Source organism: Protopterus annectens, chromosome 15.part0 (assembly GCF_019279795.1).
Source record: "Protopterus annectens isolate FY-2018-M chromosome 15.part0, PAN1.0, whole genome shotgun sequence".
Lineage (NCBI taxonomy): Eukaryota > Metazoa > Chordata > Ceratodontiformes > Protopteridae > Protopterus > Protopterus annectens.
In genome coordinates this window covers 85,701,877-85,725,955 of record NC_056749.1, presented here as the reverse complement: position 1 = coordinate 85,725,955, position 24,079 = coordinate 85,701,877, and the positions used below count along the sequence as shown (strand labels likewise).

The window sequence follows — 24,079 nt, the reverse complement described above, 5'->3', positions numbered from 1 at the left end:
CCTTCATTTAAAAAGGAAAATATTTTCCGCTTTCTCAGATTTTGATTCTGAAATCATAGCAACAGAGATCACAGTTCCTGTTCCAGAGAATAGAGAATCTGACTCTAACTCTAAGGAAACATTTTTTTTTTCTTCAGATTTCTCACCTAAAGACTTGTCTTTTTCTGATACTATTGCAGAAGGATGAAGTGTCATGAATCTCTTTTTTGAGTAAAGAACCTTTTTCTCAATCTGAGAGTTCAAGTGATTTTAGAGAAATCCTCTCTCGTTACATCTAATGGGATAGTATTTCTAGGATGCCTTCTTGATGCATCTACAATGATGATTTTCTTCACGCAGTGTGGAATTCCACAGTGAACAGTTTCTGATATTTTCCAACCAGGCACTGCCTATTCTAGGTTTCATGGGTCTGACAATTTTAATGATTTCTTTAGTCCACACTTACCTTGAGGAACATTCAATGTATCATCAAACCAGTTTTGCCATAATACTAGCCCCCCCCTCCCCCATCATTTCAGACCCCAGGGTTGGGTGTTGTAAAAAGGGAAATATTTTGGTAGGTGATTCAGTTGGCTCTCATTCCAGGTTTCCCTTTTTCCTTCTAGCCCCCTACTAAGTCTATAGCCACAGATGCCTTGGATATTCCTTGGAGAGTTGTATCCAAGGGGTAAAAGTTTAGGGTCTGTGGAAAAGCAGGACAAATTGAAACACCTTATCTCAAAGAAATGATGGCATTAATAAAGGCGCTCAAATCTCTAACCATTTCTGGATTCCAGTCCCTTTGCTAGTAATCACAACACCACAGTGATGTGGTACATAAACAAATAGGGGGGCTGGATCTTAGCCCCTTTGCAGACTAGCTATGGTAGCCTGGGAACGAGCACAATCTGCCTTTCCAGGCTACTTACTTACTTTCAGAGCAGAATGTTGTAGAGATAAGCTGAAGCAGGATTCAGACAGACCTGAATGCAAAAGTTGTACTCTGGGGTACTACACTGACAGGAAAAAATGTAATCAGTTCACTTCATCTGTTTATTTCATATAAAGGTAAGAGTAAGGGACAATTATTATCAACAGATAATTTCTAAATGGTCGTCCCATGCTTTTTGATATTCACAGCATAACTAGATACTTCCAGGCACAGTCATGGCCCATGCTACAAGGGCTTTGGCTACTTCTGTGGCTTTCTAGAAAGGGGTGGAGTCCTGAAATAATCCAGAGACAGCGATTTAGTCTTTGTGCATGTTTACCAAGCGCTACAAGCTGGATTCTTTTCTCAAGGTTCAGAGAAGGCCTCGCTAGAACTCTGATACTTCTTCCTCCTTCCTTTTATAGGTTCATGGGTAAATACTAGACTGCCACTATGAACCATTTTAAGCCTAGCCAGTTTCCCTTTTTTTGAGCTAAAATTAACCTATCCCATTTGGTTATAGAGTGGTCTTATCCATCTCATGGTTGATAATTATATATTACCCCTAATGAGAATAACTGGGATCATACTGTAGATAATTTGAGGAGACCCATGCATGGGATAAAGAATGTAAGAGCTGCCTCTGTCCATTAGTAGTACAGGGGGCAGTCCTGGGGTAAATTTACTGTTTCCCATCCATAGATCCAAGTTGCGCTTGAATATGGACAGGGATGAACTTTGGTTTATGTGGCTGGGCAGTCTGTTGCAGTAGTAACCTCTCTGAGATATACCTCTCCCTTTTTTAATTTCTGCAAATCTTTTGGGTTCTAATATCATGACGGGAATGGACCCCATTCCTAAGTCAAAGTACGGTAAACGTTCATGGAATTAGTATTGTTTCACTCTTTGATGTCAGCCAAAAGTGCACTTTGCAGCACCCGCAACATGCCCAACAATGACTCCTCCTGCAGTTCATATGAAGTTACATATATTGGAAACATATCTAAATATGATTTTAAACTCTCTTTTTTATAAGACCCGTTGCTCCTACTACTATTGGAACTATCTGGGTATCCTTCTTCTACATTGCTCTAGTTTCTGCTTGCAGATCCTGATATTTTATAACTTTGTGTCTGTCTTAATGGATGATCCCATGTGCTGTAGACTTCATCATTTTCTGTGATGCTTTGCGGTTCATGTATCCAGTGCTTTTCAGCCATTTCAAAACCATAATGTTTTCACAATCCCTAGTGCAACAGTCTTGCCACATTATTATGTCGTTCAGTATACAGTCCTTCTGCCATTAGTATGTCACAACCAGCAACGAGGTGTGCGACTGTTTCCAGTTCAGTTTTACAAAGCCTACATTTGTCTGTCTCTCCCACATGTCCAATGGACTTTGTAAGCCAGCATGTATGTAGCCCACTGTCTTGAGCCACCAATATTAACCTTTCATTTCTTGGTTTGAATTCACCTCTCCTTAACCATTCCTGTGTTAGTTCCTGATCAACATGAGGTTCTTCCAGATGTTTTCTATACTTGCAACTATATTTATGCATTTTTTACATTTCTTGCCTTTACATCTGGTCCTTCACCTTATATTCTTTCTTTTGTTTTTTTTTTTTGCACATTCAGTTGCTGCCTAATTTTTATCTACTTCTGGTTTGATTTCCATTCCTGCTTGATGCCGATATGCTTCTGCTAGGTTAAGCAGGGAAGTCATCTTAGATTTATTCTTCTCACGTTCCAAAACTTTCACTACATTTGGGTCTCGTGCGGTCAGCAGATATGTGTGGAGTCCCACGATTGCTGACCTGTACATGTAATGAATTTCAAGGAGGCCCATCCCTCCTTCGAAATGGGGACTATATAATCTTGGTATGCACTGATTTTTATAGGTCATTTGGTTATCATTAAGCATGCTTTTTGTTTTAATATCTAATCTATCAAACACGTTTTGGAGCCAATCAGTCACTCCAAAACTGTAAGTTAGGACCGGAAGAGCAAATTGGTTTATAGCTTGGATTTTATTCTTAGATGTCAGTGCTGTTTTTTGGATTAATTTAAGTCTTCTAAAGTATTCCTTAGTAAGTTTTACTCGCGTTTGTTCATGATTTATTGCCGATCCTTTATCAATTCCCAAGTATTTATACACTCCCTCTTGCTCAAGTTCTTTTATATCACGTTCTTGTCTCAAACTGATGTTTTCCTGGTGCTGCAGTTTTCCTGCTTTAAAGGTTTCTTTTGCACATTTATCGAGGCCAAATGACATTCTAATATCATCTGAAAAAGTTTTGACAACCTGCAGCTGTGCTTTCAGTTCCTCATCTGATAAGCTATACAGTTTTAAATTGTTGACTAAGAGAAGATGAGAAGTCTTTTAGACTTTTTTGTTTTCTAGGAGCCAAATTATAGCCATGGCCTAAGCTAAGTAGACAGCTTAATGGGTTAAGGACAAGGCAGAATAGTAACGGTGACAGAGAGTCACCCTGGAATATCCCCCTTTGAATTTTTATCCCTGGGATAGTAATTTGTCGTTTATCATGGTTTAATTGCAAAGTGGTCTGCCATTGTTTTATGGTCACTGTAATGTAGTCAGTGTAAGGTGTATAAATTTTTAAGCACTCTTTTATCCATGATTGTGGGATACTATCAAATGCTTTTTTGTAGTCAATCCATGCCATACTTAAATTTGTCCTCTTTTTACAGTTTTCCACTATAACTTTATTTAACAACAAATGATCCTTTGTTCCATATGATTTTTCTTTTATTGCCCTTTTGTTCTACTGCCATAATTGAGTTTTCTTCTAAATGACTATAAACTCTGTCAGCATCAATTCCCGTGTATAGTTTATACATCGTAGGAAGGCAAGTTATTGGTCTATAAGTTTTGGGGTAGCTTGCAGAAGTAGAAGCATTGTTTTACCTGTTGTTAACCAGGTTGGTGTCTGTTTGGGGTGCCATATAAATAGTTACATAAATAATTCTTACTCATGGCTAAATCTTCATGCATCTTCATAGTAGATACTTCTCCAAAATGCATCTATTTCTTCTTTTTTTGGAGGTCTTTTAGTTCCTTTTACCTTGTTTCTAAATTCTCTATAAAACTTTTTTGGGTCATCAGTAAATTGTTATTTTTCACTTTTCCTTTCTATTTATTTGTGTATTTTCTAAGTTTTTCCACCTGTGCCGAAATGTTTCTTATTTGCGATAGTGCATGATAAATCATGGTCCGTTCTAATACTGTGCATTGTTTTAATCACATCTATCTTTCTTAGTATTTTTGTTGATCTAGTCCCTCTTCTATAGTCTTCTAACAGTGACATTTCTTGCCTTAATTGTTTTATATTTTTCTCTGTTTGATATTTCCATGATGGTATTTGATTTCTCCCCTTCCTTTGCCTCACTACCCTGTGCTCTTGTGATAGAAATTTATCAGTTATTAGTTTAGCTGCACAGTAACATATCCTGTTAATTTCTATTATATTGCATGGATCTCTATGGACATTCCTAATTACTGTGTTCATTTGTTTTATCAGACTTCTGACTTTTAGGGTTTTATTGGGGTCTGTATTATATAAGCGAATGCAATGAATTGCGAATGGTATATAATTGACCCAAAATGTCGAACACACGGATCAGCGATTTTTTTTTTCCCAGGGAAAAAAATCGCTGATCTATAAAAAAAATAAATAAATAAATAAATCAAAATGCAAAATAAAGTGGGGGGCTTCCTGTGCCACCTTCTCTTCAATTTCATCCTGTGCCATCCATTGCTCTGTCATATGGCAACTCACTGGCCTATCACTCCTCAGCATTGACTGCATCAGAGTTTCCTTCCCTTGCCGTCTTAACTTCAAGTGAACATTTATACTGGTTTCCTGTTGAAGGCTACAAAATATCTTCATACCTGATCATTTGCTTCCTGTTCCAGTGGTTTCCCTTAATTTGGATATCTTTTGCTCTATCATGTTGTGATGCTTTCTGTACTAAAGTTTCTACACTGAATCCTTCACTTTGCAGGTGCTCCATGACCTCCTTTTCTATTCCTTTGACTTCTCCATTACTCATCTCCTTTTCTACTTTTCCTCTTAGTCTTCTTATTTTTTGTATTGTAAAGTTTTCCATATCCAGATTCCTTTGCCTGTATTTTTCTTCAAATACCTTTGGTGCTGCTCTTTTTGTATTGGTTAGTTTTGCTTTCTCTTTTGCATAAATATTACACCATACTAAATCTCTTTTCCTTTCCCCTGTCCATATTTCTTCTTCACACGTCTCCTGATCTTTTTGCTTTTCCTTGTTCTGGGGACTCCCTCCATCATGCTGTGATGTAGTCTGTGTTAGACCTTCTACATTAAATCCTTCACTTCCCAGGCACTCCATAACTTTAAATTCTATTTCTTTAACTTCTTCTGTACTAATCTTCTTTTTTACATTCTATCTTTGTGATATTAATTTTTTTATTGTGAAATTTTCCATATCTGGATGTCTTTGGCCTGTATTTCTCTTGGAGTATCTTTATGGTTGTCTTCTCCATATTAGTTAACTTGGCTTTCTCCTTTGCATAAATATTGCACCATATCAAATCTCTCTTTCTTTCCCATGTCCATGTTTCCTTTTTTATACATTTCAAAAATGTCTTGGTTTTGTTGTTTACATTTTCGCACTTCCTCAGATGCTTCTTTTTCCAAATGGATCAAAGTTTCTTGATTTATATACTGTTTTTCAAAAATCTGTTTTATTAATGAATGTAAATTTTCATTAGAAGCTTTTGACAGTTTTTCCTGTGGGAGTATTTTTCATTCCTCTAATATATCACTTAATCTTTTTTGCATATCCTCTGTCTGGGAATTCTGGGCTTTTTGCATAATAGTAACAATACATAATGCCTTTCTTATCCTTAATAGTCCACTGTATTGTCTTTATGGCTCTTCTCTGGCCTATCAGTTTTTGGGATTTTTGTGGACTGCTACTTCCTTCTACAACAAGGGGGGGGGGCATCCTCCTTCTGGGCCTGGCCTGGCCCCATTGTAGGAATGTTGCCGTATTTTGAGGATTCTGCTCTGTCATTTTTTCCACTCCTGACACCAGAGCACCTACCAGGCTTGGGCAGTTTTTTATCCTGGGTCTTGTGCACCCAGCAATCTTTTTTTTTTGTTTTTAACTTCTGTCCATGATATATGCTATATAAATACAGTCTGTATATCAGTGTCACCTTGGTATAATCTTGTGAAAAACAGGGTTTACCTCATGAAGGTACTCACCAGGACTTGAGAGGATGAATTCAATTTCTGCACTACTACTCTCCTTTGCTTGCTGACTTTTCATCTCTGCTTTTGGCTCCCTCCAAATTGTTCTGTTGATGTTGCAGAAGAGGATTACATCTCTAGACCAAGTATTTCTGATGCCATTTGACTTGCTGATATGCAGCAAATCCATCAGTATTGGGTCAGAGTATGCCTTGTGTGCTAGATATGGGTTGCTTATTGGCAGTCTGTAGGATACCAAGAATAGTGACAGGGTGTTGAGCCTATCCATGTAGGACATGTTCTTTAGGCTTCATATAATTTTAGTAAGGTACCTCTGTGGCCATTCTAGTTGCATGTGTCTTTCCTTCTAAGCTATGGTATTTGTCCCATAATGCTTAGATGCCCCCCCACACCCCCAATGTGGGGGGCTGTGCCCTCCAACCCCAAATTATGTATCAACTTCGAGATTGCACTACATTGGGGAAAAGGGCAAATTTGTAACAATGGCCAGCTAACTCTTTTCCCTGGGAAAGTTTTGATGATTTTTTTACTGTTCGCTGAAATGGTGTTCAATGGATTCAGTTTGATGAATAGACATTCGGTGAAGCAAGGTTTCGACAGTGATGGGTACCATTTTTCTCCATGTTGGTGCTAAACTATGCCACACATGAGGTGGGTTTCCAGTGAGACATAGCAAATGCAACATACCAGACTAGAGAGAGTTACTGGATGGGATAGTTAAGAATAAAATGCTTTCTCACAAGGGTGTAGCCAGGCATAATCTTTATGCTCTAAAGTCTAAATTTTTTTCTGAGCACCAGTAAAAACACTGGGGCCTTAACAGGCTGTATTATTTATGTCCATAATAATCTAGATTAATGCCTTTAAGAACATGTATATTGTTTGCTTACAGAAATGATTGGAAATTAAAAAAAATAATATTTCTAATTGTTTTGGACTGAGCAGGGGATATGATCTTGTTCTCTGTGCAGAGGTGCAATGCATTCCATATTCTTTCTGATGACTGATCATATTTCATAGAGAGCTCTTTGTAGATGGACTGAGTGAGTCATTGCCTTTTAATGCACACAAATCAGTTCCTCATAAAAGGCAAGCCTACCTTCCTACTGAACTTACTTCCATTCCATCCCTGGCTCTCTTTAAGCAAAAACTCAAATTATACCTTAAAAAACACTGGTTATGCTCTTGCTTCAACCCTGATTAAACTTGCTCTACCTCCTTTCATTCCCACTCCCTTCCCCTGGTAGCCTACCACCTTTCTCAATGCTTTCTTACCATGACACTACCTTCACTACAAAGGATGTCCTGCCTTCTCTACTCTTTTCTAGTAGATAATAGAATTTTAAGTTTGAATGTCTTTTCTTTGTTTGCCTGCCAATTATCTTTTCTTCTCCAAATTGTTTAATTTAACTTTGAATCATGTACACATTATGTATTAAACTTGTAGAGTGTAGTATTGTAAACTTATTTATCTCTTCATATTATTCTTTTCTGTATTATGTAACTATTTGTCTATGTGGAGCTTTTCTCCCCGGGCCTCTGCTGAAAATGGAAATATATCCAGTTAGACTAGCCCGGTTAACAAATGTAAAATAAATAAAAAAATTTAAAAAAAAAGCCTTACTGCAGCCTGTTCATTTCCAACCAACACCAAATGAAAAAATATATTTCCATGATTCAGTCTTCTGGAAGAAATCCCAGAAGTACTGCTATCCACTAATGGACCCTTGGGCTCGTTTTGCCTTTCTCCTCACTTCCTTTGACAATGTTCATGCAGAAAGCTACACTAAACATGGCAAAAGTTCTCCTCTTAGCCCTTTATTAGCCTCAGCAAATATGGTTTCACCAAATTTTTCCTTACCTTTTGGAGAAGCGTATTTGGCTGTTCCCCACAAAAATATTGTTAAATCATCACACAGGGAAACTTTAGCTAGAGGTTCCGTCTGTCAGGCTGATGGCTTGTCTTCTCCAGTTCTAGTACATACCAGCAATCCATCTTTCTCTACACAGACAGTAGAGGTCATCTTTTCATGCAATCCAAACACCACAAAGTCATACAAAGACAAGTGTATTCATTTTTCCTTCTGGGCAATGGTTTGGGGACCAGACCCTTTTAGCTCCTGCTCCTTCTGTACTGAATTAGCTATATGATATCTTAATGTGTGGCTGAGGTACTTTCATGTGAAAGTCCATCTTCTGGCCATTTAAAATTTCTACATGACATTAAACTCTTCTTCTTCCTTGCTTAAAGTGTGGTAAGATTTCTTCTACTTTTGGGTTCGCTTAGCCTAGAGGTTCATGCTTGAGAGGATCCCCTTACCCCTAGTTCAGCTTACAATATCCTCTTGAGTTTAACAGTCTTAGAAGAGGTAATTTCTTATGACATTTGTATATCTGGGAAGAATATTGGATATGGACTTTCTCTCATCGGTTTTGAAAATCATGTACTTGCTATAATGATTGACCTGTAAGCTACAGTAGATGGACCTATTTCTAACACAGACATGTGTGCACTCGTACGCACACAGACGCACACAGACGCACACACACTCTGGTACATCTTACCTGGAGTTTTTTTCCTTTCTTTTCTTATAATGACTGTTTAGTGCTCATCATATTGACCAAAGATTTGGAGAAACTTTGCATCATAGTGCCTTATGAGATGGGTGTGGGCTCTTAGCATTCTGGGAAAATTTTATCTGCCCTGTTATGGAGGATGGAACCACATTTTGCAGATGTATCATTCAGTACATAATGTACTTTTTTGCATATATTCTCAATTTTTCTTTGAATGCAGACCAGCCTAACGTGTGGTATTAGGGAAGTACTTTAAAGTATTGGTAAACCAATCACTCCATAAATCTGCTGCATGCAGAATTTGTTACATCCACTGAGAATGATATGGTTCTATTCCTGTTTCAAACAGCTGGACCATGTAGACTCACACAAGACATATTAAGTGACAAACTGTTAATTTCTGCCTGAAAGTAGCACCTCACAGTGTGTGCTTTGCATCAAATGCATTTAATCAGTATATTGTGTATGAAACATATTTATATATTTATGTATATACACATCCATACATATGTATATATTTATGTATTTGTTAATTTTATTTTTTCTGTCTACTTGTTAACAATGCAGACAGAGTTGAAATTCTCATGACCAAAACAAGATGGCAGTTTTTGTACACTGATTGCTTTCTTGTGAAACAAGCTTTGTGAGTGTTTATTTCCAGTTAATGAAGAATGAAAATGCATAATTCTGATCCATGTCATGGTTTGTAAGCAAGGGAACCCAGGGACCATGCAAAATTAAACTTTTTAGGTAAACATTTTCAGAGTGAGAGAAACAGATTTAAAGACATGGGACAGCTAGGGCAGACTCATTTCAAGCAGTTATGTGCTCTCGTATAAAAAATTTGGACAAAACAGCTGATCTACTAAAGGTGTACCAACATTTCATATTGAATGGATTATCTACACCTTTTGCCTTAGCATGTGACCATGTGGGTGGGTCTTGACCTTGGTTACTGAACATGTGACAAAATAGGTGGGTCTTGAGTTTTCACCTCAGAGTAAATAGGTGGGTTTTAGCATGTCCAAATAATAATTCTTTCAAGCTGGCACTTACAATGCTCACAGGTTGTGAATAAGCATTATAATTTTTCAGTATGTGTTACGATGTTCTTTGAGGAAGCTACAGACAATGAATGGAGAAAACTTCAGATACCAGGGATGGCACAGACAGAGAAGAGAGAGAGAAAGAAAACTTAGCATAAACCTGGAATACCATGTTTAGTAAGAGTAATAGTAGTGTCAAATGAAAATGTGAAAAAGCTTTGGAGGGAGTAGCCATCATAAAGGAGAACAGAACAAACATGCAAGGAGAGAGGAGGAAGCATTAAAGCACTATATGCAGTCTGTAGAACATTCCATGTGTCAGGTTATTAAAAACAGATATTTTTTTGCAGAAAAAAAGATCTACAGTGAGTGCCAGAGAGTATATTGCTTTTGACCATCTGCTGTACCTATGAGTCGTATCTTGTTTGGTAAACAATTTTTGTATTCCATGACAGTTCTTTTTCTTCACAGGATGGGGTCAAGGTGACAATTTAATTCGCTTTTTCTTTTCTTTCTACAGTTTATTCCTACTCTAATGATTATATCTGATATTTAAATTCTAGGGCCCCGTGTTTCAATATGTTGATCTTGGAGGTGCCTATGTTGGGCCCACACAGAATCGAATCCTACGACTTACCAAGGAGCTAGGGATTCAAACCTACCTTGTAAATGAAAAGGAGGCACTAATTCATCATGTGAAGGTAACATTATTAATGGCCTTAATTATTAACCAATTTTTTTGAAGGATGATATCAACAAAACAGCTCATAAGGTACAGATATAGCAGAAATCATAGTTTTACTCTCTGTTATTTCTGATGGCTAAAATGAATCGATGCATTTACCAGTGGGAATTACTATGTGGTGCACAGAGTGTCACAATTATGCTCCAAAATCAAGAAAAAAATAAGCTTGTTAAGTGCTTTCCTTGCACAAGACCTGATCTTAACTTAGCATGGGGTGCTTATCCAAACCTTCCTTAGGACACCCTAAGCACTTGAAAGAGTGGATCTTGCATTTAGGATTAACAACAGAAAGTGCTAGCTGGTAAACAGTAACAGAAGGTAAAATAGCTTTAAAACGCTAAACTGCAATATGCCTGGTCAGGAAATGCACTACTATCAGATGCCCGTAAAAACAAACAAAAAAACTATTTATAGGGTTCCACTAAATTAGTCTTTTTTAACTTACATCTGGTACTTGTACATAGTTTGTCTTATTTTCTTTTTATACTTGTCTTCCTGCTATTTTTTTTCTTGTGTAGCTTTTAAAAACTGTTAGATACTTCACCCTGCCATACTTATTAAGAAATGGGGCATGGCAGAGTGAAGTGTGTTACACCTTTTAAAAGCCGTTTTATCTTATGCCACATAAGTACACTGTTTGTGCTTGCTGTACCTCTATACTGTCTTTTATTTTACAGAGCAGTCCAGCTTTCACCTCCTATCCCTGATTATACACAATATCCATGATTTTGCCTCCAAATTTTTGTCCTGTCCCTCGCAAAATATTTAATTTTCTGGTAAATCATTAAGGATTACAGTCAGACAATAATGACAGATTAGTGTTCATACTTATTGTTCAGAAAATGCATTTGATGCAAAGCCTGTTCTATAAACTTTTTAAGTGAATTAGAGGAATAATTAGAAACTGTCTCTGATTTTGAGTCTTTGTCCACAATTATTTTTGGAGTTGTCCAGAATTCTTAAGCAAAGAAGCGGAGAGGTATATTGCTGTCTAAATTAGCTCCGTTAATGCTTTTCCAACTTTCAATCCTGATAAAACAATTTGCACACCTATACTTTCTCTTTTTTTTCTGTAACTGGTAGTATATTGAGCAGATAAAGCTACATGTACTCAAAAAATGATGATTGGGTCTGCAGTCATAATCCTCTGGGTTTTCAGCATGGGTGCTAAAATTCACCTCTTGATCTTCACTTCTGAGGTAAAATTATTGTCATCAATGTTTCAAACCATAATAATTTATTTACTTATTTAGGTTCATAGGTTCATACTAGGCTATCTGCCCTGAGGCAATTACAAGCCTAGCCCGATTCTGTATGGCTTACGCCACCCCTTGCTTTGAGTATACTGTGCCCTTTTTAAGGTTTAGTTTACTGTGCCTCTGTCTAATAGTGACACGGGAGTAATCCCTGGGACAAACCTACGATCCCCCATCCACCTATCGAGATTCTTCTTGAAGAGATTCAGTGAGGTGCTCTGCCTCACATGAACTGGAATTCTATTCCAGAGCGAAGGGAGACTCTGGGTTATGAACCTGTCCCTCCAGCAAGTTCTATTTATTTCTGTGCTGAGGTTCAAGTTCCTCGAGCATGTGGCTCTAAGGGATTTAGATTTACTGAGGTGGAGCATGTCCATTAATTCTGAATTTGACATAGCTTTGTATGTCAGGCATAGATCGCCTCGAAGTAGGCGGTATGCAACTGAGTAGAGCTGGAGTTTTTTTAACTGAGCAGCATATGGCATCTGTTTGAGACCCTTGATCCTCTTGGTGAGATACTTTTGGGGTCTTTCTAATTGCTGCAGGTGTCGGGTAAGGTACATCCCAAAAGGGGCATTGTATTCTATGATGGGCCTGATGAGGGATGAATAAAGGGGCATGATTACCTCTCTTGATCTAGATGTGAAACCCTTTGTGATGAGGTGGGCTATGTAGAAGGTCTTTCTAACCACTTTGGCAATGTGGTTTTCAAAGGAGAGATTGCTATCAACTTGGGTCCCCAAGTCCCTAATAACTTTCTCTGTACTTAATGGGTTTCCGCCTATGTGGTAATTTGTGGGCACATTGTTTTTGCCAAAGGGTATGACTATACATTTTTTGGCATTTAGCTTTAAACCATGGCGCTGGCACCAGTTAGCTGTCTCTGTGAGACCTTTTTGAAGGATGTTTGTGTCAGCTGGAGAATTGATTATGGCGCCCAGTTTGCAGTCGTCTGCGAACTTGGTGAGCCATAGTCCTCCCACGTTTGCCTGTACCTTGGAAAAGTATATACCGAACAAGAGTGGTCCCAGGACAGAACCCTGTGGGATGCCACTTGTGACCGGTTTCGAGTCTGACATGGCTCCAGCAACTCTCACTCTGTGGGTTCTGTCTTTGAGCCAGTTTGCAACCCATCTTGTGACATAGGGGTTTATATTTAAGCTGGATAGCTTATCTATGATGCCAGTGGGGTATTGTGTCAAATGCCTTTGCAAGGTCCAGATAGGCTGTGTGGACTACCTTCCCTTCATCTATGGCTTTGGTGACTGTTTCGAAGAAGTCAACCAGGTTCAAAAGGCAGGATCTGCCCTTGACAAAGCCGAACTGGGTAGGATCTAGTGTCTGTAGGTCCCCAATGTCTTTGTTTATGAGCTCCATGATGATCCTCTCCATAGCCTTGCAGACTAAGCTAGTCAGGCTTATGGGGCGATAGTTTCCAGGGTCCGTAGAGGCTCCACCTTTGTGGAGTGGGACCATTGATGCTGTACGCCATTCTGTGGGCACATATCCTGTAGTGAGGCTGAGATTGTATAGCTGTTTTATTTGAGGGATTAGTTCCTCTTGGAGTTCATGTAGGACGCAACCTGGGATGCCATCTGGTCCCATGGAAGCAGTGTTTTTTGCTTTAGAGAGGGCAGCCTTCACCTGAGCATCAGAGATGTTTGGGAGGCAGCCCTCTGCTGGGATAGATACTTGCTCTTTTGGGGGGGAGGGGGTGGAGAAGTTTGCACTGAACCTGTCTGCCGGGATATTGGCGATGTCTGTGGGTTCAGTGTATTTTTTGTCATTTAGAATCAACTCAGAACAAGTCTGGGAGTTGCATCCCAGGTTTCTAACATAACTGAAAAAAGCCTTATGATTGTCTTTGGTGTCCTGTGCAATTTTTCTCTCGAAGCTGGCCTTGGAGGATTTTTTGAGGGATCGTAATTTTTTGCTAGTACTGATCAGAGATGTCTTCCCTATTAGGGATTTTGCTCTATCATGTAGTAGCTTCCTTCTTCTGTTGTACAGTTTATTTATGGCAGGGGTCCACCAGACTGGACGCCTGCCTTTGGATGATTGGGTCTTGGTTTTGTTTGGGATAGCATGATCCATGCATTCCTGGAGATGTCCGTAGAATGTGTTTATATAGGATTCTGCAGTTTGGGCCATAGTTTCCACTGGCCCTGGGGCCTTGAAGGATTCCACTTCGGTTTTGAGAAGTGAGAAGTTCGCTTTTGAGAAGTTTTTCACTGTGGTTTTCTGGGCTGGGGGTGGGGTCGGGATGTGGACATCCAGTGAAATTAATTTATGGTCTGATCTTACCAATGAGGGATATACTTCTGGTGTGGAGCATAGAGTCCCCATGTTGGTAATGATCAGGTCTAGTATGTTGTCCCCGCTTGCGGGAGTGGTGACTATTTGTTCCATAGCATGTGAGTTTATAATTTCCAGGAACCTTTGGGCTAAGGTGCTGGGACTTGAGTAGTGCTCCCAGTCAATGTTTGGGTAGTTGAAGTCACCCAATATAATGGTGTTCGGAGAGATCTTCATGTTCTCCAATGTTTTCAGGAAAGCCGAGTGGGATTCCTGACTTTGAGAGGGTGGTCTGTAGGATGCTATAAACTGAAAAGCAGTCTTGCCCCCACTGTTAGTTGCACATGGATGGTCTCTGATACTTCGTGCAATGCCACTAACCTGGAGGTGTGGATATCCTTGATAAATATGGAAACTCCCCCTCCTTTTGCGGTTCTGTCCGGGTTTTGGGGCCGAAAAGCATGATATGAGGTATAGCCTGGTAGTGCTGGGGTGCTGTCTGGAGCCTTGATCCAGGTTTCTGTCACTGCACAGATATCGATGTTCTCCATACTGAGGAGAGCTTCGAGTACATGCATCTTGAGGTTAAGACTTCTGGCATTTAGCAGCATTACCCTTAGTTTCTTGTTCTTGTGCTGTCTATGGGGGTGGGTTTGACTTTTGAGCCTTGCCTAAAAAAGGCACTATGAGGGTGGCAAGAGCCTTTGCCAATATCCAAAAGCCCAGTGGTAACAGGTGCAAGCCGTCCCTAGCGAAGCAACGTGGCTTGTCGAGCATGTCATCCCAGGCTGACACACTGGATCCCCTTTGAATGACACAACAATTTTAGACAATTGTTAAAATCGATCATTTTGTCTTTGTACTGTGGCATCATTCTAGGTGAGGATAAGATGCTGCTCAAGGTCAGGGTCATACCAGCCTGGGCTACATGATCAGAGAGCTCCTCTGTCTCTTTTCATGTAGTCCAGGGAGGTACATCTCAGGTCATTTACACCAGCATGTACAATGACTGAGTCATATTTGTATTTGCTTTGGAGTGACCTGAGTGCTTGCGTTATGTGATGGATCCTAGCACCCGACAGGCAGCTCACAGTGACCTTCTCTTTATTCAGCCTTGTGAGCGGGACATCAGAATGTCTGACAATAGAGTCACCTATTACAAGAGTATCAGGTGTGTTATTCAGCCTTAAGGGCTGTGGCTGCTTGGCACACTGACTTTGTGGGCTATGTGCTGTGCGTGTTTTGTTTTGAGGTAGCGTTTGCTTGGATGTCTGCTTTGGAGATCTCTGTTGCTTAGGTAGATTTTTATTTAGAGCCTCCGAGTATGTTTTTATGTATTTATGTGTTTGGTTCGCTGATGTGGTGGGACTATGTGATACTGGAATTGTGTTGTGTGAGGTTACCTTCTCCTCCTGACTGGTTACACCAGTTTTGAGATGAGAGGAGCTCAGCTTCCAGTTTGGCTAAATAGTTGCATCTCTCACATATATTTGAACCTGTTTGGAGGAGGAGAGGGTTGTCCGTGTACATGAGACAGTTGTAACATTGCCTCAAAATTCCCAGATTCACCAGCTGGACTGGAGAGGAAACCATTGACTGACCTTTGGACATGCTAGAGTAATATAGGGAAAACTGAATTTAAGACGGACCAATAGAGGACAGGGTAATCGTAGAGAGTATAAGAGTAAGTAGTGCTTATGGTTTAATAGTGCTAACTTGTAGGATTACTTAATTGGACCAGTGAAGGGCCTTAGAAAAAGAATATGGTGTTTAAATTGAGAGATAGAGCAGTTCTAAGGGAAAAAGTGAGGAACAGACTTTGTGGAGCCAGGAATAGTTTAAACCCAATTAGGCGGCACTGCCCGCTGTTGCGCTATGCACAAAAACGTGCAAAACCGCGCAAAAGAGGGCTTTAAGAGAGGAAGATGAAAGAGTTTTGGAATTGACCCAAAATGGCCAATAAAACTACAGTTTCAAGTCAGTAACCACTCCCACAGGGGCAGGCAGGCTGCTCAATGTTTTTCACTGCCACTGATCAACAGAGAGACTTCCCTTTAGCCCAATCAAAAAATGGCCTCACAGAAACTTACAAACAGTTCAAGAACAGCAAGCCTGTAACTGAACTTTTTTAAATCTCAGAAAAGTGGGGAAAAAAGCAAGATTTTTTTTTGTTTTTTTCAGAGATAGCAGATAGATTTTCCATTTGTTTACCGGGTTAGTCTGACTAGACACAAGGTGACCATTTTCAGCTGAGGCCCAGGGAGAAAAGCTCCAGATACATAGTAAAAAATTATAAATTATAAAAAAAATAGTAAAAATAATAAATTATACAAACATAGCTATTTTGTACAAAGAGCATAGAACATATAAAAGGAGTAAAATCGGAGTTTTACAAATGAAGCATACAGTGGATAGAATATTGAGAAACAAATTAAACAAGATATTATACAACAAATATACAATTCCTTGAACATAAATTCAAAAAGATGTTTCCACAGATAAACAGGGTCATAAACTAGAAATCATAACTATAAAGGTGGCCTAAACACGTGGTTCACAGTACTATGCACTAAGTGAAACTACACAGTACACCTGTGATCTAGGGATGTTGAACATCAGGAACAGGTGAAATTAGTCTGGTTCTGTACAGATAAGCTGATTTTAGTCAAAAACACTATCATAATCCAATGCACTATTTATTTGTCCTATTTTATCGGGTAAATGGAAATGGACCAAAATGACCATTTTTCATTATGATCTGGTTGCTATTAAAAAATAAATTATTTTTCCTGGCATTCTGAAATGCGGTCTGTAAAGCAACCACAATACATATTTTAAATCAAAGCACACTATTTTAATTCAAAGCCTGTTATTTTACTGTTGTATCACAATATATTAATATTTCTTCTGTTATAAGTTCTAAAGTATTGTAATAAACTTATTAATTGTAGATAAAATTTTAACAGAAGCAGAAAGTAAATTCCCTAATATAGGACAATGTATAGAAAAAACGTTACTGGTTCAAAACAGTGGATGATGTTTAGCAATAAATGGGAGCTGAAAAATGACTAGAATTTAAGTAAAAAAAGTTGAGGAAGAGGAGCAAGTGTGTCCCCTTTCTTTTTGTCTGCAAAAGAGCAAGTGTGGTCCCCTTTCATTCTGAGTGCACAGGAGCAAGTGTGATCCCTTTCATTTTGCTTGCACAGGAGCAACTGTGCCCCCCTTTCCGTTTGTCTGTAGAGGAGCAAGTGCAGCACCCTTTTAGTTTTGTCTGCAGTGGAGCTAGTGTTGCCCCCATTTATTTTGTCTGCACAGGGGCAGGTGTGCCCCCCTTTCATTTTGCATGCATAGGGGCAGGTGTGGCCCCCTTTCATTTTGCTTGCAAAGGGGCAAATGTGGCCCCCTTTCATTTTTCTTGCATAGAGGCAAGTGTGGCCCCCATTTATTTTGTCTGCACAGGAGCAAGTGTGGCCACCTTTCATTCTGAGTGCACAGGAGCAAGTGCGGCACCCTCTAATTTTGTCTGCAGCAGAGCAAGTGTGCCCCCCATTTATTTTATCTGCACAGGAGCAAGTGTGGCCCCTTTCATTTTCAGGAGCAAGTGTGTCCCCTTTCATTTTATTTTCCACAAGGGCAAGTGTGACCCCCATTTATTTTGTCTGGCATATGTGACAGTAAAGCTCTGTAACTTTGCTGATTGCATATGAGATATGTTTCTGCTAACAGCCTGACCATAAAAAAAAAATGTATTACAACTTACCCAGGTTTGTTGCCACTGTTTATTGTTTGTTAGGCACTGACTGTATGGAACAGTTTGCCTGAAGTGATAATTGGGATGCAAGTGTAATCACTGTGAGTGTACTCATACACCAGTTTGGTTGGTTAATTTTAATAAATAATAATACTAGTACTCCTACTACTACTAATAATTCTCCTGCTAGTAATAATAATACTATTAATAATGATAATAATAATAATACACCTAGTAGTACTCCTTCTACTAGTAATAATAATCGCATATTAAATAATTCAGGCGCTTTTTCAATAACTATTTTATGTTGTCTTCCAAAGATTTACAAAAATGCAAATATCTCCCCTGGGCATTCTATAGATTCCAATTTAATAGTTATTTGAAGACAACTGGGATAGTTTGTGGAAACATTTTCTAAGATTCCCTAGAGTTGAGGCACCTAATAAAAACATATTGTGAATATCCCACCTAATAACAGGTGGCAAAAATACTTTCTTAAAAACTTTCCAAATTATAAATCCACTAATGAAAGCAGGGAAGCACAAGCTAGTTCAAGTCAAATCTTTATTAAAAACACACAGGCAGGCGATCCAAATAGTAGTTGAAAAAAACAAAATAAAGAGTAGAAAATCACCATTCCATTTAAAAGTTTAAAAGCATGGGAGTGGCTTAGCAGGGTAGCTGTGTTGTAAAAGACAATTAGCGTGTTTGCTTACTAAATACCCCTTCCCCCATACGCCAATGTGATATTCGACACAGTGCTGCCCTACTTCAAGCTTTGTGATTCCAGGATATATTAAATTGAGCTAAACTAAAAGTTAAACTAAAACTTACACATTAATTGCTAAAAGTTCCTGAAAACAATTTATTGTAGTATCAAAAAAAGAAAAGTTACCATAAGTCTTCAAAATGCCATGGAAATTTTTTTCTACCAACATTCAGAAACATTTTCAACATGGATAACTTTCATCTATTAGAACTTCTTCAGGTTTGTGTGTCAAGTGGGAAAAGCAACTAAAAATTAAAAGTAAAATAATATACAACACTACATTTTGTTGAGCTAAAATAATACATATTATTGAAGAAAATGTAGTACAAAAAACAAATCCTAAATAAAAACCTACCAAACACTTGAGAATATATATATATATATATATATATATGCACATAAGTCTATTCATCTCAAACAATACAGTTATTAAAGAATTTTAAAGTAAAATACACTCGGAAAGCTATAAAAAATATGAAAAATCTAGCAGAAAAACAGTCTCTTGATCCGCTCAGGTCTGCAAACCCTAGAAAAAATGTGTAAACAGGACCCCATTTAAAATTTATGAATGTTATAATATTGGAGCCAATATGAATATGTAATATATCTGCCACTATACCTCTCAACCTGTTAGTGCAAAAAATATGGACAAAGCCTGACAAAATGGGGGGACAAAAGCCCAAAAATAGAGACCTATTTTAAATATTGCTCTTATAAACTTGGAAAGTTGCTAGAGTAACAGGGTTTGTTTTAACATGCATTTATTTGAAGGATTTGAAATCTGAAACTCAAATGTATGTCATTATTTAGTGACTTTAATCCTCAGATCATCCCAGTGATTTGCCAGAAAACCACACATTTTATGAGGAACCAACCAAAAATAGGGTCTATATTATATTCTTGAAGAGACTTTTCTTCGAACATATAATCGATACCTAAAGAGCAAACGCTCTAAAGCACGAATGGCCACATCCACAAATTTTTTCCTCAGGGAAAAAAATTCAGTTGGCTGTTATTAGGAATTGCCCTTTTCCCCAAAGTAGAGAGATCTCAGAGTTGGTATATTTAGTTAAGGGGGTGGGGGGACAAAGTCCCCCAGTTGATTAGAGTTTTGAAGTTTGTGGTTTTTGTGTATGTCCCCGTGAATTTTTTCCCCGAGGAAAAAATTTGCGGCCATGGCCATTCACACTTTAAATTGTTTGCTCTTTAGGTGTTGATTATATGTTCGAAGACAAGTCTCTTCAAGCATATAATATAGACCCCCCAAAAAATATGCACCAAAAATCTGGACATTCTGTGTAAATCTGGACAGTTGAGAGGTATGTTTGCCACTAATACTCTATGTGTCTAGTTCAGGTCAAACATTGTGCATTAAAAAGTTGCTGTGAGCATGAGGGACTGTTTTTTCCATGTAAAATGTAAAATTCTTTGTCACATTGCATGTCAGTATTTTGTTCACCTGTACACACAACAATGTTGGTGGCTCTTTATTTTTTGGCATTGCCCTCATTCAAATGTGATTTGAGATATTTCATTTTTTTTAATTTGTACATTTTTTTATATTTGATGAGAATATCTGTTATGAATTTCAAGTCGCTGTGGCCTCCCCTTTGCTCCTCCTTATGCTAATTTATTAACGGCTTACTTTGGGAATTTATTTATTTCTAATTATAACTTTTTCATGTCCACCTTTTCAAATAGTTACATTATATTGTTGATTTATTTATTTATTTACAAGGGCTACAGTGAAGTACTTTTTTGAGTTTTTGAAGATATTTCTCATAATGGTTGTTGTGTAAAGTTCAATTATAGGCAAGGTATGGTGCAAATTATTTGGATTTAACTTTGGGTGGGAGCTTATGATGTCATATTTTAAACAGATTATATAAGAAACCCCCTTGTTGTAGATGAAAGCTGCATGGTGTGATCAGCCATTTCATATTTCTAGCCCTTCTTTGTAGGGAGTTAATGACAGTACGCAGAACTAAAAGCAGTCAGAGGCAACATTTTTTTAAAGAAAGCAAAGGAAATGAATAATATTGTTCTCGAGAGGCTATGATAGGAACAAAGTGCTGGATTTGCTCTGGAAGTGTGCACTATGGATAGAGTGGCATTATTGCAACCACATTGTTTGCCTTCGGATAAGAGGCATTTCTGGTGGATGCTATAGTAACATATGTTGAGTCTTGGAAAAACACTTCTGCTACTAACTCTTTAACTGGGATTATTAAAAGAGCTTGTCAGTTATTTGCAGACGATAGTGGTGCAAATTGTAAGATGTTACTATAATGTTATCACTGGGGTGTAAATGTTTCTGAAGATTTGGTTCACAGTCCATTTAAAAAGCCTGATCAAGCTGATGTTGTTTTACATAATATGCAGGGAGAATCCATTCCTTGTTTTTCCTGGGATACTTGTAGGTATGCCAGTATAAGTAGCAACAATATCAACTGTAAAGACTTTGATCATTTCTGTTCTTCAAATTGCAGCAGGAAAACTGGGATTTGTGCCATTAGCTACTCCTTTGGACTTGTTTGTAGTGGAGAACTTAAAAGGAAATTTAAAATGAGACTACAGGACTATGTGAAGGGCATAGTTAATGTAAACAAATATAACACAACACACACGTTCATGACAGTTATGCTGACAGAATTCTTACAGTATTATGTTCTATTTATTTATTTTATTGTATTGTATTGTGCCGTTGATATAATTGCTACAGTATTATATTTTATTTCTTTTATTATACTGTATTTTGCCATTGATATAATTGCTACAGTATTATATTTTATTTCTTTTATTGTATTGTATTTTGCCATTGATATAATTGCTACAGTATTATATTTTATTTCTTTTATTATACTGTAATTTGCCATTGATATAATTGCTACAGTATTATTTCTTTTATTATACTGTATTTTGCCATTGATATAATTGCTACAGTATTATATTTTATTTCTTTTATTATACTGTATTTTGCCGTTGATATAATTGCTACAGTATTATATTTTATTTCTTTTATTATAGTGTATTTTGCCATTGATACAATTCCTACAGTATTTTTATTTATTTTATTATACTGTATTTTGCCGTTGATATAATTGCTACAGTATTATATTTTATTTCTTTTATTATACTGTATTTTGCCATTTATGTAATTGCTACAGTATTATATTTTATTTATTTTATTATAGTGTATTTTGCCATTGATATAATTGCTACAGTATTATATTTATTTTATTATACTGTATTTTGCCATTGATATAATTGCTACAGTATTATATTTTATTTTTTTTATTATAGTGTATTTTGCCATTGATATAATTGCTACAGTATTATATTTTATTTCTTTTATTATAGTGTATTTTGCCATTGATATAATTGCTACAGTATTATATATTATTTCTTTTATTATACTGTATTTTGCTGTTGGTTTTTATGATGGGAACGAAATGGATGAGAATAAACACAAGCATTATTTACTAAGAAGTTTCAGATTTTCTTCCCAATATGTCTTCGTTCTAAGTTGGAGTACAAATAGTTGTTTTAAGTAAGTCATTGTTCTGAAGTTTTAATTCTATTATTAATTGATTGTTTTAATTAAAATGTGATACTGGAGTATTTAAGTTTCTGTATTTTTGTTTGTATCCATTCCCTTGGAAGGCTTTTGAATGAGGAACTGAGAAGAATAACGCTTTTATCTGTGCTTTTTCATTTATTTATTTAGTTACATTATTTAAGTGTGCCATGTTGTTGGTACCAAGAGCCAATGGAAATATTCTTTGTCTCTGCTTAGGCTGAAGGGATAATGAGAATTGGGCTGGGTTTAAGCATCATTAAATGTAAAAATACAATACTGGTTTAAAAGTATTAATCATCTGTATCCATAAGTGTATGCATAATGTGTGGTCACATTTTATTTTGATAATGTTATAAAATTTTTGATTAGTGAAACAGGTAGGTAATCTGACAGATCTAGGACTGATTGTTGATCATCTGTAACTTAAATTCTTCATATCAATAAATGCATCTGTTTCTGCTTGGCCAAGGAAAGTAGACTGCTTTGTGGCATTCAAAAAGCAGCTACCTGGCTGCAGAGCTGCTGTTTTTATTTTGTCTACCATATCCCATGTAATCTTAGTACTTTTGTTTACTTTTCTAGGTATATGGCTTGAAGAGGTCCATTTGTATTATTTTTCAGTAATCAGAAGAATGAAGTTCTGATCACAGGAAGTTGCTAGGCTAATGGCCCTAGGGTTCTTACAAGCCTAGCCAAGTTCTGCCCTTATTTCCACAAGCAGCACCTATTGCCCCCGTCCAAGATGGATAGAGCTAGAACCCCTGGAGTGAATTTGCAGTTACTTGTCCAGTCATCCAGTCAGATTGTGTTTGAAGAGGGCGAGTGATGTGTTCTGTTTGACATGAAGTGGGAGTCTGTTCCAAAGGCGTGGTAACCTCGGGGAGACTAATCTGCCCAAACAGTAGGTTCTATTAATGTCACATACCAGGCTAAGGTCTTTAGAGCGAGTAACCTGTGTACCATTTAACTTGTGGATATGCAGCATTTCCAATAAAGCAGGGTCAGAGATTGCCTTATATGCAAGGCAAAGATCACCTCTGAGTAGTCTGTATGAAACACAATAATGTGGCAGTGATTTCAGATACAGGACAGATGATGGATACCTTGAATTTTCCTTTTGCAGAACCTTTGTGGTCTCTCCAATTGCTGCAGGTGTTTGGAAAGGGACATTATACTCGGTTATTGGCATGATGAGGGAAGAGTCTAGGGAGGTTATAACTTTTTTTTCTGGAGGCAATGCCCTTACTTATTAGATGAGCAATATAGAATGCTCTTCTTACCACTGTGGAGATATGGTGATCAAAGGTAAAGTTGCTGTCAACCTGTGTGCCCAGGTGTCTCACTACTGAGTGTGTACTTAAGGTGTTGCTATTGATGTGGTATTTAGCAGGAACATTGCTCTTACCAAAAGGAATGGTAATACATTTTTTTTGCATTGAGTTTAAGGCTGTGACTTTGGCACCAATCATTTGTTTGTGTAACACCCTTTTGTAGGATGTTGGCATAATTTGGAGATTCTTTGATGTCTCCCAGTTTGCAGTCATCAGCAAACTTTGTCAGCCACAGATGTTTTAGTGTTTGCTGTACTTCAGAGAAATAGATTCCAAACAGTAGAGGTACCGGGACTGATCCCTGTGGAACACTACTGGTTACAGGTTTGCTTCTGGAGGTGGTTCCCCTATGTATTTTATCAGTGAGCTAGTTAGCAACCCATCTAATGATATAAGTGTTGATATCTAGCTGGGTGATTTTGTGAATGATGCCTAAGTGGGGGATAGTGTCAAAAGCCTTGGCTAAGACTAGGTAGGCTGTATGTACATATGTGCCCTCATCCAGGGCCTTGGTTACTGTCTCAAAAAAGTCCACCAGGTTTAACAGGC

General features: G+C 37.8%; 1 protein-coding gene across 1 annotated transcript in view; it reads left to right on the top strand.

The window, feature by feature from the left end:
* Nucleotides 1-24,079, top strand: part of LOC122789724 (amine oxidase [flavin-containing]-like) — a 1,342,089-nt gene that overhangs the window by 87,218 nt on the left and 1,230,792 nt on the right. The window contains exon 3 of the mRNA XM_044057159.1: nt 10,367-10,504. Within this exon, the coding sequence (XP_043913094.1) occupies nt 10,367-10,504 (138 nt within the window). The remainder of the gene's footprint in view (nt 1-10,366; nt 10,505-24,079) is intronic.